General features: G+C 42.9%; 1 protein-coding gene and 1 long non-coding RNA gene across 3 annotated transcripts; one reads left to right on the top strand and one right to left on the bottom strand.

The window, feature by feature from the left end:
• Positions 1 to 3,917: 3,917 nt before the first annotated feature.
• On the bottom strand, positions 3,918 to 6,351 carry LOC308389925. Its single transcript, XR_013970366.1, has 3 exons — positions 5,824 to 6,351; positions 4,563 to 4,771; positions 3,918 to 4,331 (listed from the first exon to the last, which is right to left on the bottom strand). It is a non-coding gene; the product is annotated as an uncharacterized lncRNA (long non-coding RNA).
• On the top strand, positions 5,226 to 14,411 carry rpia (ribose 5-phosphate isomerase A (ribose 5-phosphate epimerase)). 2 transcript variants are annotated; one of them, XM_080871532.1, is made up of 10 exons: positions 5,226 to 5,321; positions 5,418 to 5,490; positions 6,379 to 6,439; positions 6,652 to 6,707; positions 6,825 to 6,884; positions 7,121 to 7,185; positions 7,266 to 7,334; positions 10,965 to 11,106; positions 12,386 to 12,485; positions 12,580 to 14,411. In XM_080871532.1, the coding sequence occupies exons 1-10, from the start codon at positions 5,308 to 5,310 to the stop codon at positions 12,675 to 12,677; spliced, it is 738 nt and encodes a 245-aa protein (XP_080727658.1). In that variant the 5' UTR covers positions 5,226 to 5,307; the 3' UTR covers positions 12,678 to 14,411. The 2 variants fall into 2 exon arrangements, with proteins under 2 accessions (XP_080727658.1, XP_080727657.1); XM_080871531.1 differs by having other exon boundaries at positions 5,233 to 5,490.
• The last annotated feature ends 295 nt before the right edge of the window (positions 14,412 to 14,706 follow it).

The following is a 14,706-nucleotide window of genomic DNA, read 5'->3' on the forward strand; positions in this document are numbered from 1 at the left end:
AGTTTTTGTTATCCATTTTTTAACAGATGACATCAGCTGCATACTCCACAGAGACCCAGAGTTACTGTTAATATCAAAAATGTAATGCTGTCCTTTGAGATTTTAACAGAAGACTGTGAGTGTAATGGATCTAAAACTGTTTAAATCTTCAGAGCACTCTACAGCCTGGTAACAACAGCAGCAGAAGGTTTCAGTAGTGTATTGTAATTTGTTCTTTTTATTTAATAATAGAGTCCACATAATTATTACCAGCTACACCCACCATGGGAGAAACTGGTGAGAGAGACCATCAGGACCAAGCTGGGTTTCCTGGGTCTAGAGGTTTGGAGAAATCCAGATGTTCTGTTGACCCACCGAGAGAGGCATCATTTCAGAAACATCAGGGATCATCGCAGGGATCAAGGAGGACCTCATGATCTTCACCACCAGCTCCCTTACAGAGAAATCTTCAGAACTCCACTGTAGGCCCACTCCAGAAGAGACCTTTGGTTTGTTTAATGTTATAAATACTTGGACTGAACTCTTACATAAAGATATTATATTCAGTCTTGTAGAAATATATAAACACCCAGCACGCCCCTGCGGGCGGTTTATCCTTCAAGCTCGGGTCCTCTACCAGAGGCCTGGGAGCTTGAGGGTCCTGCGCAGTATCTTAGCTGTTCCCAGGACTGCGCTCTTCTGGACAGAGATCTCCGATGTTGTTCCCGGGATCTGCTGGAGCCACTCGCCTAGCTTGGGAGTCACCGCACCTAGTGCTCCGATTACCACGGGGACCACCGTTACCTTCACCCTCCACATCCTCTCGAGCTCTTCTCTGAGCCCTTGGTATTTCTCCAGCTTCTCGTGTTCCTTCTTCCTGATATTGCTGTCATTGGGAACCGCTACATCGATCACTACGGCCGTCTTCTTCTGTTTGTCTACCACCACTATGTCCGGTTGGTTAGCCACCACCATTTTGTCCGTCTGTATCTGGAAGTCCCACAGGATCTTAGCTCGGTCATTCTCCACCACCCTTGGGGGCATCTCCCATTTTGACCTCGGGACTTCTAGGTTATACTCGGCACAGATGTTCCTGTACACTATGCCGGCCACTTGGTTATGGCGTTCCATGTATGCCTTGCCTGCTAGCATCTTGCACCCTGCTGTTATGTGCTGGATTGTCTCTGGGGCATCTTTACACAGCCTGCACCTGGGGTCTTGCCTGGTGTGATAGACCCCAGCCTCTATGGATCTTGTACTCAGAGCTTGTTCTTGTGCTGCCATGATTAGTGCCTCTGTGCTGTCTTTCAGTCCAGCTTTGTCCAGCCACTGGTAGGATTTCTGGATATCAGCCACCTCCTCTATCTGCCGGTGGTACATACCGTGCAGGGGCCTGTCCTTCCATGATGGTTCCTCGTCTCCCTCCTCTTTCTTGGGTTTCTGCTGCCTGAGGTATTCACTGAGCACTCGGTCAGTTGGGGCCATCTTCCCAATGTATTCTTGGATGTTCCTTGTCTCATCCTGGACTGTGGTGCTGACACTCACCAGTCCCCGGCCCCCTTCCTTCCGCTTAGCGTACAGCCTCAGGGTGCTGGACTTGGGGTGAAACCCTCCATGCATGGTCAGGAGCTTTCTTGTCTTTATGTCAGTGGCTTCTATCTCCTCCTTTGGCCAGCCTATTACCCCAGCAGGGTACCTGATCACGGGCAGGGCGTATGTGTTGATGGCCCGGATCTTGTTCTTACCATTCAGCTGACTCCTCAGGACTTGCCTGACCCTCTGCAGGTACTTGGTGGTTGCAGCCTTTCTAGCGGCCTCTTCATGGTTCCCATTTGCCTGCGGGATCCCCAGGTACTTGTAACTGTCCTCTATGTCTGCAATGTTGCCTTCTGGTAGTTCAATCCCCTCAGTTCTGACTACCTTCCCTCTCTTTGTTACCATCCGACTACACTTCTCCAGTCCGAACGACATTCCAATGTCATTGCTGTATAGCCTGGTAGTGTGGATCAGTGAATCGATGTCTCGTTCACTCTTGGCATACAGCTTGATGTCATCCATGTACAGGAGGTGGCTGACAACTGCTCCGTTCCGTAGTCGGTATCCGTAGCCAGTCTTGTTAATGATCTCACTGAGGGGGTTCAGGCCTATGCAGAACAGCAGTGGGGACAGAGCATCTCCTTGGTAGATCCCGCACTTGATGGTAACTTGTGCTATGGGCTTGGAGTTGGCCTCTAGTGTTGTACGCCACATCCCCATTGAGTTCCTGATGAAGGCTCTTAGGGTCCCATTGATCTTGTACAATTCTAGGCATTCCAGTATCCAGCTGTGGGGCATTGAGTCATAGGCCTTCTTGTAATCAATCCAGGCAGTGCACAGGTTGGTCAGTCTGGTCTTGCAGTCTCGGCTGATTGTTCTGTCTACCAGTAGCTGGTGTTTTGCACCTCTGGTATTCTTGCCAATTCCTTTCTGTGTCCCGCTCATGCATTGACCCATGTGCCTGTTCATCTTAGCCGATATGATGCCTGACAGGAGCTTCCATGTAGTACTGAGGCAGGTTATTGGTCGGTAGTTGGAGGGGACCGGTCCCTTCTTGGGGTCCTTGGGGATCAGGACCGTCCGGCCTTCAGTTAGCCATTCCGGGTGTCTCTCGTTAACTAGCAGCTGGTTCATTTGTGCTGCCAGACGCTCGTGGAGTGCAGTCAGCTTCTTCAGCCAGTAGGCGTGAACCATGTCGGGCCCTGGTGCTGTCCAACTCTTCATACTGGAGACCCTTTCTTGGATATCTGCCACTGTGATGGTTACTGGACCCTGTTCAGGGAGGTCGCTGTGGTCTGCCCTCAGATCCACTAGCCACTGAGCATTGCCGTTATGGGTTGCATCCTTCTCCCATATGCTCTTCCAGTATTGCTCCGTCTCCAGCCTTGGTGGTGCTGTTCTCTTATTGTTCCCTTGCCACTGAGAGTACACCTTTGCTGGTTCTGTGGAGAACAGCTGGTTTATTCTCCTGCCTTCTATCTCTCTGGTGTACCTCCTCAAGCGGCTGGCCAAGGCTGTGAGTCTTTGCTTGGCAGTTTCCAAGGCCTCAGGTATGGACAGCTTGCTGTATTTCTTAGGCACCTTATTTGTCGCACCTTTCTGCAACTCTGTTAGTTGGCTAACCTCCCTCCGTGCTACTTTGATCTTGCCCTCTAGCCTCCTTCTCCATGGAGGGTACTGCCCCTTGTGGCTGTTCAACTTGTAGCCAAGCATCTCACTGATCACTGCTGCCGTACTGTAGATCAGCTTGTTAGTGTCGGTAATCGTGGTTGTAGGTATTGCCCGTAGTGCTGCATTAACATCATCTAGCAGACCTTCTGAGGGTACTTCACGTAATCTTGGTAACCGGCTACGGGGGATCCAGGTTTCAAGCTTGGCCATGATCCTATTTTTCAGGTCAGTTCCTCTCGCACTCAACGATCCTTCTCCTATCGCACTTGGGGCTATGTACCCAATCTCGGGTGGGGGTGATGATATCTCCCCCCTGACCTGGCGTCCTGACTCCTCCTTGCCGTAGCATTTGTGTTGTACCTCGTCAATCTCTAGCTGTGAGAGCAGTCCCTTCTTTCGAATGTTGGAACACTGAGCTACTAGTTGTTTCGCCGTCATTGTGGATGTTGGGTATCGAAGAATCCATAGGTCCCTCATCCTATTCATGTAGCCCCTTCCGCCGGGGTTACTTGCGTAGTAGCATTCCAACAACGCCCTGTTTTCGTCCCTTGCCCACCGATGCCTTCTTGTTCCAGTAGCCCACTTATATATATATATATATATATATATATATATATATATATATATATATATATATATATATATATATATATATATATATATATATATATATATATATATATATTATCATCCTCTCTGGTCACTGGTATGAATGACTCTGAATTATTTTGTGGTAAATAACACACTATTGGCAAAAAAAACACAGTGAAAGAATTCCAGATCACTAGTTTTTAGTCATCAGGTTTTATTTAATTGTGTCAGAGAAAATCTCATGTGCTCTTCCTGTGTCTGAGTGCATTCAGTGTTTAAAATAGAACCTCTGCAGGTCTCAGATCAGCAGCTTTCTGAAACACCAAACTGCTGATATGTAGTGACACACACGGTTACATGGGTGATTAATCCTTTTGACTTTTTGTCTTTAACTTTATCAATAAAACAGCTGCAGCTTTCACTGACAGCACATGTGGTACTTTAACCTTTGTACTGTTTTTTTTTTATCAGTTAATTCTGGAGTTAACATGAACATGTTGGATATCTGTCTGCTTTCACTGGGTGGTACAGAGGTCTGAGTCTGAGGGGAGCTCCTGTAATCACGAAGAGAACAGAATCATCACAAACTGAAATATAAAGTTTATCTCTCAAATATGAAATAAAGCTGATCCTTCTTGGTCCTCACAGAGTTCTACTCTTGCATTCTTTCAGTTCTACAGTTCTGCTGACATACGAGCTGCTTATTAAAAAAAGGCCAAAGCCTTATATACCATACATACTATATAAACAACATATATAAACAGATTTTCCAATATAATATTTACCTTTGAGTTGTTGGTGCTTTGTAAATGGAAATCTCCAGAGATGAGAAGATGGAGCAGGTTTAGAATAGAATAGAATTCAACTTTATTGTCATTGCACATGTCACAGGTACAGGGCAACGAAATGCAGTTTTTAGTTTGTAGTCCTGGTTCAGTCTGCTCCTGCATTGTGGTCACTGACATACAGCAATGTTAAAGCTGCTGCCTGAGTACTGAAAAACAAATAATAATGCTACAAATTATTTCTCTTAAAGGATGTAAGCTGTCCAGAGTGCTGCACATATAACTTTGTGACCATTAACATGAATTCAGATTCGTTTTTTTAACCTGAATATTTGAAACAAACTCTGTAAATATATATATATATATATATATATATATATATATATATATATATACACATATATACATATATATACAGAGGTTTTCACAAGTTTCACCGTGATTGCAGCTGCCAGTCAAAGCTGATATGATGACGTTGCACCCCAATTTAAAAGCATTATAGTAGTAATTAGAATCAAACTTATGGGAAAGGAGACCCCTTGAATATAAATGATGATAAATATTGATAATCAAAGAAAGAATATTTGCTAAACAAAAGTTCGAGGAGAAATTTGTATTTTATCCACTAACACGGAGGAGGCGGGGTTTATGACTTATACTGCAGATCTATGTTGTTTGAGGGGAAAGCTGTCCGCGGCGCTGTCTTTGGTGGACCTGTCTGTCTCCGTGTCTTGTGGGCCGGGTCATGACACTTCAGGGGTGGGTCTCCTTCAAGAAACACGCAGCTGGATTTGTGTATCTAGCATCCCGGAGGCTGGCGGTTCCCAATAACTATAAGCACGTGTGTCTTTTCAGTCAGTCTGCAGCTAACATGGCAGAGGAGGCGAAGAAGCTAGCTGCTTACGCCGCCGTGGATAACCACATTCAGGTACAGCAGGTTCTGTTACCGTTCACTCTCTGCTAGTTTGTCGCTTACTATTAACAGGATTTGAAACAGCAGTATATAGTCTTATCTGCGTGTTTAGATAACAGCGTGCTAGTAAAGTTGGCTAAATATACAGCTAGAAGACCAGCTTAGTGATTTGTTACCGTTATCTAACTTGCACGGTTTGGAAGCGAATTAGCTGAGTTAGCTAGCTAACTTTGCTTAGCATTAAGCAGTGCATGTTACATGTTGCAACACATAGTAAGCCGCTAGCTAAGCGGTCGCTGTATTTGACAGAGCCGTACACTGCTGATTTAACACGGCATGACCGCTCACCAAATGTCACATTAAAGTCTCTCCGGTATCCATTTGGGCCGATGATGATGATGATGAGGGGCGTCCATAATAACCTTTTACTGTTGTGCAATTACGATTTGTATGTACACTCCTGCACCTCCGATCGCCTCTGTGTTCAGGGTTTAGAAAGTCAATCTCATGAAGCAAAACGCTGCTGAGCAATACAGAGCAAACAAGTCTGCTTAAGAAGTGAGCTGTCTGCACGTTGGGTTGAACAGAAGAGCCCAAACCAGCAGGTCTGAAGCACGTGTCCAGGCTCTTCTAGTGGGAGGGGCTTAGATGAGACAGGAGAGAGCTTTCTACCTGCTGAAACCTAAAATCTTGGTATCTTGTGTTTTAGTCATTTTTAGTATGCCAATACATGAATTAAACACTCAGCAGTCCTAACAAAGTAGATTCATGATATGATCATTGTTATTATGATTGCAGTCAATTAAACCCTTATGCATCTTTTGATGTTGTTTGTTTTTCTCCACACATCCTCAGGATATTTAGCCTCACTGCATTTGTTTGACTTTATTTGTGTTTTTCTAGAATAATCAGGTTGTTGGTGTGGGCAGCGGGTCAACTATCGTCTACGCTGTGGATAGATTAGGTGAGGGAAACCTGTACGTCAGAAGATAATACACCAACTTTGAGCTCTACAGGAAGATTTGAAGCTCTGCTCCAGTTGTGACACAGAGCACAGTTTTTTTTCTGTCTTAACAACACAAGCAAATTCCTAAATGCAGCACCATTTGGGTCTTTATTAGAATTCATAAAATAGAAGCACTAATGGCCCTTGTGTTTTATCCCTCTCTCTTCTAGCTGAGAGAGTGCGTCAGGAGAAACTCAATATTGTTTGTGTTCCCACCTCCTTCCAGGTTGGTTTGCATATTTCACAACAGTGTGGAGCAATATGGCTTTGAAACATCATTTCCCCTTACTTAAAACTGTGTTTTTCTTTCCTCTGTGCTTTTCTTTTGTTTTTTGTCCCACAGGCTCGTCAGCTGATTCTACAGCATGGCCTCACTCTGTCAGATCTGGACAGGCACCCCGAGGTATGATGAGCTCATTGGAAATCAATCTGAAAGCCCTGATTTCCTGTCTATCTCTACTTACTATCAATAAAAATAAAAATGGGGCAAAGCCCAACCAAATAAATAAAACATGATTGGGAGAGCTGACTATAGCATTTTCTACATTTAGGGAATGGTTCAGGAGTTTCTTTTGTATATACCGGTATCTGTGCTCAGTGGTCTGCTTGCATAAAAAATCACCGCCTTTGCTTTTGCAGCTGGACGTGGCAATTGACGGAGCAGATGAAGTGGACAAAGACCTCACGCTGATAAAAGGTGGAGGGTGAGTACAGTACAGATGTCTGATTGCAAGCAGCATCTGTCGTGTTTTCTCTCATTCATCCTCTTCTTCTTCTTCACCAGTGGCTGCCTGACTCAGGAGAAGATTGTAGCCGGCTGTGCTAAACATTTTGTTGTAATTGCCGATTACAGGTGTGTATCAGTGAACCTAAATGTCAGATGTTAGAAAGTGTGGTCATTCAGAGGTGTAGTGTGAAGTAGCAGAACACAGATTTCCACGTGTGCACTGGAGTTGTTGCTTGTTTCTAAGCACATGTAAAGACTGTAATAGCTTTATATATTAGACAACTATAACTAGGAAAAATGGTCAAACTTTAGTGATTCATATTTTATATATTTGCTTATGAGATGAATCAGAGTTCTCTACACATAACAGGCAACTTGGCAAAGAATCTATTTTAAATGGTATCTTTAGACACTTTATTCCTGTTTCTTTAGCTGAATCGGTGATGATGTTTGTACCATCCAAGTGATAACCATTGAGCTTTTAAACATGGCCTATCTTGCCTAAGAGTTAAGGCTGTGTTGAAATGCTGTTTTGAATGTTGTATGTTTCCATTTTCTTAGCAAAATATAAGGAAATGAAAGCGGGTAGTTCAGCAGCAATGTTCCCTCTAAGCTGCACGCATGCGCAATTGCGCACTGCTGGCACGCTCTTTGTGCACAGAAAATCTGCGTTGTGCACAGAAAAAAAAAATCTACGCTTAATTGAAATTAAAATTAATACGTTAACAACTCTGTTTTGCAGTGTAAGTCAATAAGTGACTGGCTGCTCCCGTATGGGATTAGAAGATGCCACCTTATCCCATAGTCCAGCCAATGATGCGATTCACATTCGTATATACGCAGCTAATCAGCGTCGTTGACAGGCTACGACAGCGTCCTTATGTGCCGACACCGGTGTTTTAGTTAGCAAAGCGGCTGATGTGGAGTGAAGCCACGTTAATGACAACGTGTACAACCATTGGAGATGTGAGCAGGACGGATGGAACAACTGACGGGAAAAAGTGTGGACTTTATACCAGTTTTTGAATTGTGTTGATCGGCCACGTAAAACCAGAGTTATGATAAATATATCTGCAATGTTTGGTTTTCTTCCTGAATACTATCGTTGTTTCTATTTACTGCGGGAGGAAATGGTTAAAAACTGCGTTTTATAAGGAAAACGCTCGAAAGCCTATGAGCAAAAAAACCCCACCTTTTCCTATTGGTGGAAAAATGTACCATGTCGACCAATCAAAAAATGACATGGCAACATTGCATTTAGTTGTTTAGGAAGGGGGAAGTTTTAGGAGTGATGGTGTGTTTTGAGATGTGAGAGATTTCCGACATTTAGCGCAAATCTTGTGTAGTTAGTGTGTAGTGTAGTCACTAGTTTTGTTGTGTGTGTCAGAACAATGAGGCGACTGCTGAGTGTTACAGGTGTTACAGCAGTGATACAGCTCCTGTTGTCAGGCCTGCAGGTATCAGGCTGTTGTTCTCCTTTATCTCTTAGTGGACAGAAATTATTTTTTGGAGTGGCACAAATAATTTGTGTGGCATCAAATTTGATGCAGAACAGCTGATTGTTCTGTAAATAGTTTGAAATGTTTATTTAAAAAACGCCTTGGCTGCATTTTTAGGTAAACAGCTGCAAAAACTTTGTTTGCAAAACTCAGTTACTTTTTTGAAGAAGTAACTACATACCGTATTTCCCGGACTACAAAGCGCACCTAAATATTAGCCGCACAAGCTAAAATCAGGGGAAAATCCTGTTTTGTACATACATTAGCCGCACCTGACCAAAAGCCGCAGGTGTTTCAATGTTGACTTATCATATGTAAGAGAATATGCACAAAGGGAATTGTCAGGAAAGAGATGGCTGTTTGGAGACATCACTTTTATTAATATTTTGAAAAACAAGTTATGGGTACATATTTGCACATGTAGTACATAACAGTAGCCTACAGCACACCAGAAAAATAGATTCGGACTACCTTTTAGGCTCAGGTGCAGTGACACAGCTTTAACAAGAAGAAAAGTCAGTCATTCACCACCATCTTTCTCTTCTTCCTGCGCACTAAAACCACCAAAGTCCTCTTCTCCAGTGTCGGATACAAACAGGCTCATGATGGCTTCGTCATCCACTCTTCTTCTCTCCTTCGTTGTCACTTTCAAAACCAAAGAAATCCTCATTGTCAGTGTCAGAGTCGAACACCCTCAGAAGGGCCGTGGCGGTGTCCTCCTCTCCATCATGCAGCAGTCCAGCCCTTCAAAATCCGTTGGTGATCGTGGATGTTTTCACACTTTTCCACGCTGTCAGAATCCACCGGTGGAGTTGGGCATAACTTGCTTTTTGGGCATAACTTGCAAGTTTATCGCCGCTCATCATCCACGCCTCCCGCTGAACGCGTAGCGCTACTTTGAAGTTTGTTTTTCGCGCTACTTCGTACGGCACTACGTTGCCTGGCGGACGGACATGTGACTAACATACCACTCTTGAACCCCGATCCTTCCGCCAGGCAACGTAGTGCCATACAACAGCGGAACACACAAAACAAATCGTCTTACGATATGACAAAAATCACGGACAATCCATAGAAAAGCCGCACCTGACTAAAAGCCGCAGGGTTCAAAGCTTGTGCAAAAAGTAGCGGCTTATAGCCCGACATTTACGGTAATTAATTGCCCAACATTGGTCATTATATACTGCATTTTGCAGAGAGAGAGTTACAGACTCTCTCCCAGACCACAGACTCGTAATACAAGTCAGTTTGATATAGATAGATATATCTATATCTATCTATCTAATAGTGTTAACATACTACACAGATCATGAACAAGATTTTTATTTTCATTGTAAGTGGGATAAAGTAGTCTAACATAAATGTAAATGCTGTAATTTGATTATTTTAATAAACCGTGTAACTTGGATGGATTCGATGCTGGCGTGACCACAGTGCACACGTCTGCTGTTGCTCACAGGGGTCCAAGGGACCGCTCAGGGAGTTTGTGTGTTCGCTCAGACACATGAAAAATTAGAGGGAACATTGCTCAGCAGTGTACTTTTTTTAAAACCAGGGTTGATTAAATTACTCTGTTACAACAGAAAAAATGAACTGCACTGGACTTAACCTGTGCATGATTCCAAACATCCACCATATAAACCTGACCCGACCTTTAGGATGTACAGGACATGAAAAATTATTCATATGAAGATCTTGACTATCTGGGTATAATTAAAGGTGCACACTTGGGCTTTTTAGGGTGATGGGGTCTGGCCACCCTGCCAGGCAGGTGAGTGGTGTGGAAACCAATGTTTGCAAATTTAACTTGAATCTATTAAAAATCTTTGGACAAGTTTAAATCCAGGTGACTTTGGCCTCAGGAACCATGTAATCCTACTGTTTATTAAAATATCGTAGAATTCAGAGATCTGTTGAGGTGTCATTAATCGTTATGTTTTGGCAGACGGTTCAATATGATAGGAAAGTGTGTTTGTAGCGTTACCGTGTACGAGTGCTTGTAATTCCAAGACAGCACCAGTTTTACCACAGCTTTGAACCAGTGATGGAAATGTGTCCTTTCATTCTAAGTAAACTGACACTCGCTGCTGCCACATCAGCTATCACAGCCACATCGGGTACAAAATAAGACACTTTAAGTATTAAATATTTGTATTCATTTTCTTTTACTAAAATAAAAACAGGTTTTAGACTGATCTGTATCTATGTGAGGATCATTCGTCCAGATTTGATTCGTTCCCTTTCTCCACAACTCCAGGAAGGACTCCAAAGCTCTGGGCCAACAGTGGAAGAAAGGAGTTCCCGTTGAGGTTATCCCCATGGCGCATGTTCCCGTCTCCAGAACAATAGCCAAGCGTTTTGGAGGCGAGGCTAACTTAAGAATGGCTGTCAGCAAAGCAGTAAGTGGACTGACTCTAACATCTGTGACATCTCAGCTGCACCTCTGTTTCATTGCTCACAGCTTTGCTTTGGTTTTCCTCCTGGATTTTCATTCAGTGGTTCTCAAACTTACCATTGAACTTTTAGCGTTAATCAACAGTTAAAAAAGAATTTAAGTTTAAATTTAGCCATAGGCTGTGCATAAAAGAGACATTTCAGTGGCAGCATATTGGTTAATAGCCTTTGTTTGCTTCTGGGGACTTGTGCCTGTTGTTTGTCCCGACCAGACTTCCATAGGTGCTACACCGCAGTCACTGAGCCCCATTTTCTACTTTTATTAGCAACATTTTAACCCTTCCCATAAAACAGAATCAAAAATGCTGCCGTGTATATCAGCCTGATGTTGCCTGTGTAGCTGGCCTCAGTGTAAAAGGTGATTTTACCCTCTGATCATCTCATTTCACTTATCCTACCTACTAGTATTTTTATCTTTAAGTGTGTCCAAATTGAAGGATGTGATGATGGATGGTGATACTGCCTCATCAGTGACAGTGAAGCATTACACTGGGCTTCACATGAAGGAGTTGAACCCACAAACAATAACCGGGACTTTACATTTTTCTATAAGTCGTTTACTGAACTTGGTGAAGCGAGGAGCACATAGTTAAACGGTTTTTGAGTAACTTTGAGGAAGACTTAGTGCTGCTGTGGACCAGCTCATTGGCTGCAGTGCCTGTAGTGTCAATCCAGTGCAATTAACTAACTGCGTGGCCTCGTGAGTCGGCTTCGTTAGAGGCTTGTGACAACTGTGTGAAACTGAGGAAAGTTTACACTGAAAGCGGAGGGCAAAGCCGCCTACACAGGCGCCGTAACTGCCTCATTAACACTCTGCAGACTTTAATGATTTGCCTCCTACTCTGTTCTTTCAAATGAACAACATCCAGCGAGAGACGGGAGCCTCTGTTTATTATTCCAGCTCTTAATGTTTTCATTGCTCTTTTTTTTTCTCTTTTTTTGTTTTTCCTTTTTTATGCTGTTGAGCCTGGAAACTGTTTTGAGTGCTAATGAGTGGGACAGTTTGTTTACTCACAGATCCTTGACGATCAGACATGCTGTTATTTAATTAAAACTTCCTTTATAATCGCGCACGATCACTTAGTAATTACATGTGGCAGACCACACTCGCGTTTTGTAAACTGCTAAGGAGAACAATTATATTTCCAGCGCCTGAGATAACAAGCTTTGCGTGTGTTCCCGTACTTTGCTGGAGTGACTGGGTTATGTATTTGTGGCTTTCAGGGTCCCGTGGTCACTGATAATAGCAACTTCATCCTGGACTGGAAGTTTGAGCATGCTCAGAACTGGAAGGAAGTGAACACTGCAATCAAGATGATCCCGGGTGAGGAGCTTGGGGCGTGTCTCATTGTTGTTGTAAGTATATTGGTCCATCCATCAGTGTTCAGAGTGCTCAGCCTGTCTCTGTGTGCTTACAGGTGTGGTAGAGACCGGGCTCTTCGTAGGGATGGCCGAAAGGGCCTACTTTGGCATGGAGGACGGAAGCGTGCAGGTTCGAGATCCTGCGGTCAACTGAGTTTTCCACCATCAACACAATCTCTCTCTGCTCATCTTTCCGAATGACCTCACCGCTCCCACAAGTGCCATAGTCTTGATTTCCTCCAGGTGCCCTACTGTTTGGGTTGAGCTGCACCTCCTGCAAAGCAAGGCAGTTTTCACACATCTCACTAGGATCTCACTGAAGATCACTTGGTTTTCTCATCCTGCTGGTGGTGCTTCAGAGTTTTAAAGTGCCTGATGAGTAAAATCAAGTGCGTCGCATCTTCTTTCTTAGCCTGTAATGTCCCCAGTTTGTCTTCCCGGTCACACTGGGAATTTTGGCTCTTCTGCAGTTAGCAGGTTTGACAGAGTCTCTGCAGAGTTGTGGTTCTCAAGTATTAAGGTGAACCACTGCAGTGCTGCACAGCCAGATTAAGGAGTGCCTTGAGATTTTAAAAAAAGAAGACCTTTTTAAAGGCACATTTAAAAAAATAAAATAATAATAAAATAAATATCATAATTATATGTCAAAACATCTGCTAGGCCGACAAAACCAAAAAAAACCCTGTAAGCAGTCAGCACTAGTCTCCCTGCTTTTGGAGGGATGGCAAGAACTACTAATGAATATCCCAATTTAAGCAGCAAGAGGCATAAAATGATCTAGTGCAGCTATGAAGCCTCTGGTAATGTGTTACAAAGATGCACAATATAAAGGTGGAGTGTAATGCAAGTTTCCTTGTTGAAGAAGCCTAACATGACAAAACAGTCCTGAATGAGGACAGATTGGGGAAATATATGTGGTTTCCTCTGAGGTTTCACAACTGCTCCTGTAAAGTTAGACTAATCATTGAAGGTTAAAGTCCTCAGCCTCGCTGTTTGTCCAGGAAAAAAGCAAAACTAATGCACGTACACATCTCCTTCCTCTGTCTCTGTTCTTTTTGTGCCTGTATGTCACCTGCATGACCGTTACTTATCCTTTACACGAGTCATCTGGACACTGAACGCCTCCCACTAACATAACTTGAAGTAGGTAATGATGGTAGACAGCCATGCTATTTAACTTTGGCGTGCTGTAGATTATGTAAGTTTCACTAGAACCATGAGTACATTTTGTGTCTTGTAATACCAAAGTAATAGAATGTTCTTTATGATTCAAGTAGCAAAAGTTAATACATTTTCATAGTTGAATGCCTTTAAAATATTTTAGTTTAAGACAAAAGCGTTGTCAGTGTTGGTGAAACTGCATCTTCGTAGTTCAGTTTATAGCATGGAGTCTGTCCCTTGAAGAAATGATCCCTTATGTTATTTTGTGGCCAAGTTACTGTCTCTGCCTGCATCAGCCATCACATGTTGTTCTTATGGTTTTCAAATTCAGCCGTTCCTTCGACTTTACTATGCCTTACACTGTGGTTTTATTTTTGTGAATGTGTTTGTTTCAATGTAAAACTCTGAGAGACTCTGGACATGGGCAGAGCTGCGAAATTCAAGATCAAGTCATGCAAATGCAGTCAGTTGGCAAATATGTTTAAAAAAAACAAAACACTGTGAAGTGCACACACTCGGATCCTGTTCTAATGTTATTCCAGTCTCATAAATCAAATTCAAGTGGCCTGGAGATGAAAGGTTAAGCGATCTGGGAATGTGTTTGGAATATTTTTGCACCAGCATGGTATTTTTCTCCATTCTTTTCTTTACCAGTTGACTGTGATTATTATTTTTGCTGCAAAGGTTCCAATTTCTTTGTCAATACAGGACCAAAATTATAACTCAATGTCTTGTTTTATTTTTTTGTGATTTAGTGTGAGCATACTTGTTGACACTTATTTCCCTTTATTTAAAGCTATTAACAAAATAGCAAATTGAATAATAGTTAAAATATTAAGATGATATCCGTACCAATGTGTGATTTCTGAACATTATTTGACTTTGACCTTGTCAGTCACTGTACAACAGGTATACAAGGAACAAAATTTCATTACAGTTGGTGAAATATTGTGAAATATAAAATTGTATAGCAGCAGAAATCCTGTAACATGCGAGGGTTGGGACAACAGAGCATGAAAGAG

The sequence above is a fragment of the Rhamphochromis sp. 'chilingali' genome, assembly GCF_963969265.1.
Source record: "Rhamphochromis sp. 'chilingali' genome assembly, chromosome: 21".
Taxonomy (NCBI): Eukaryota; Metazoa; Chordata; class Actinopteri; order Cichliformes; family Cichlidae; genus Rhamphochromis; species Rhamphochromis sp. 'chilingali'.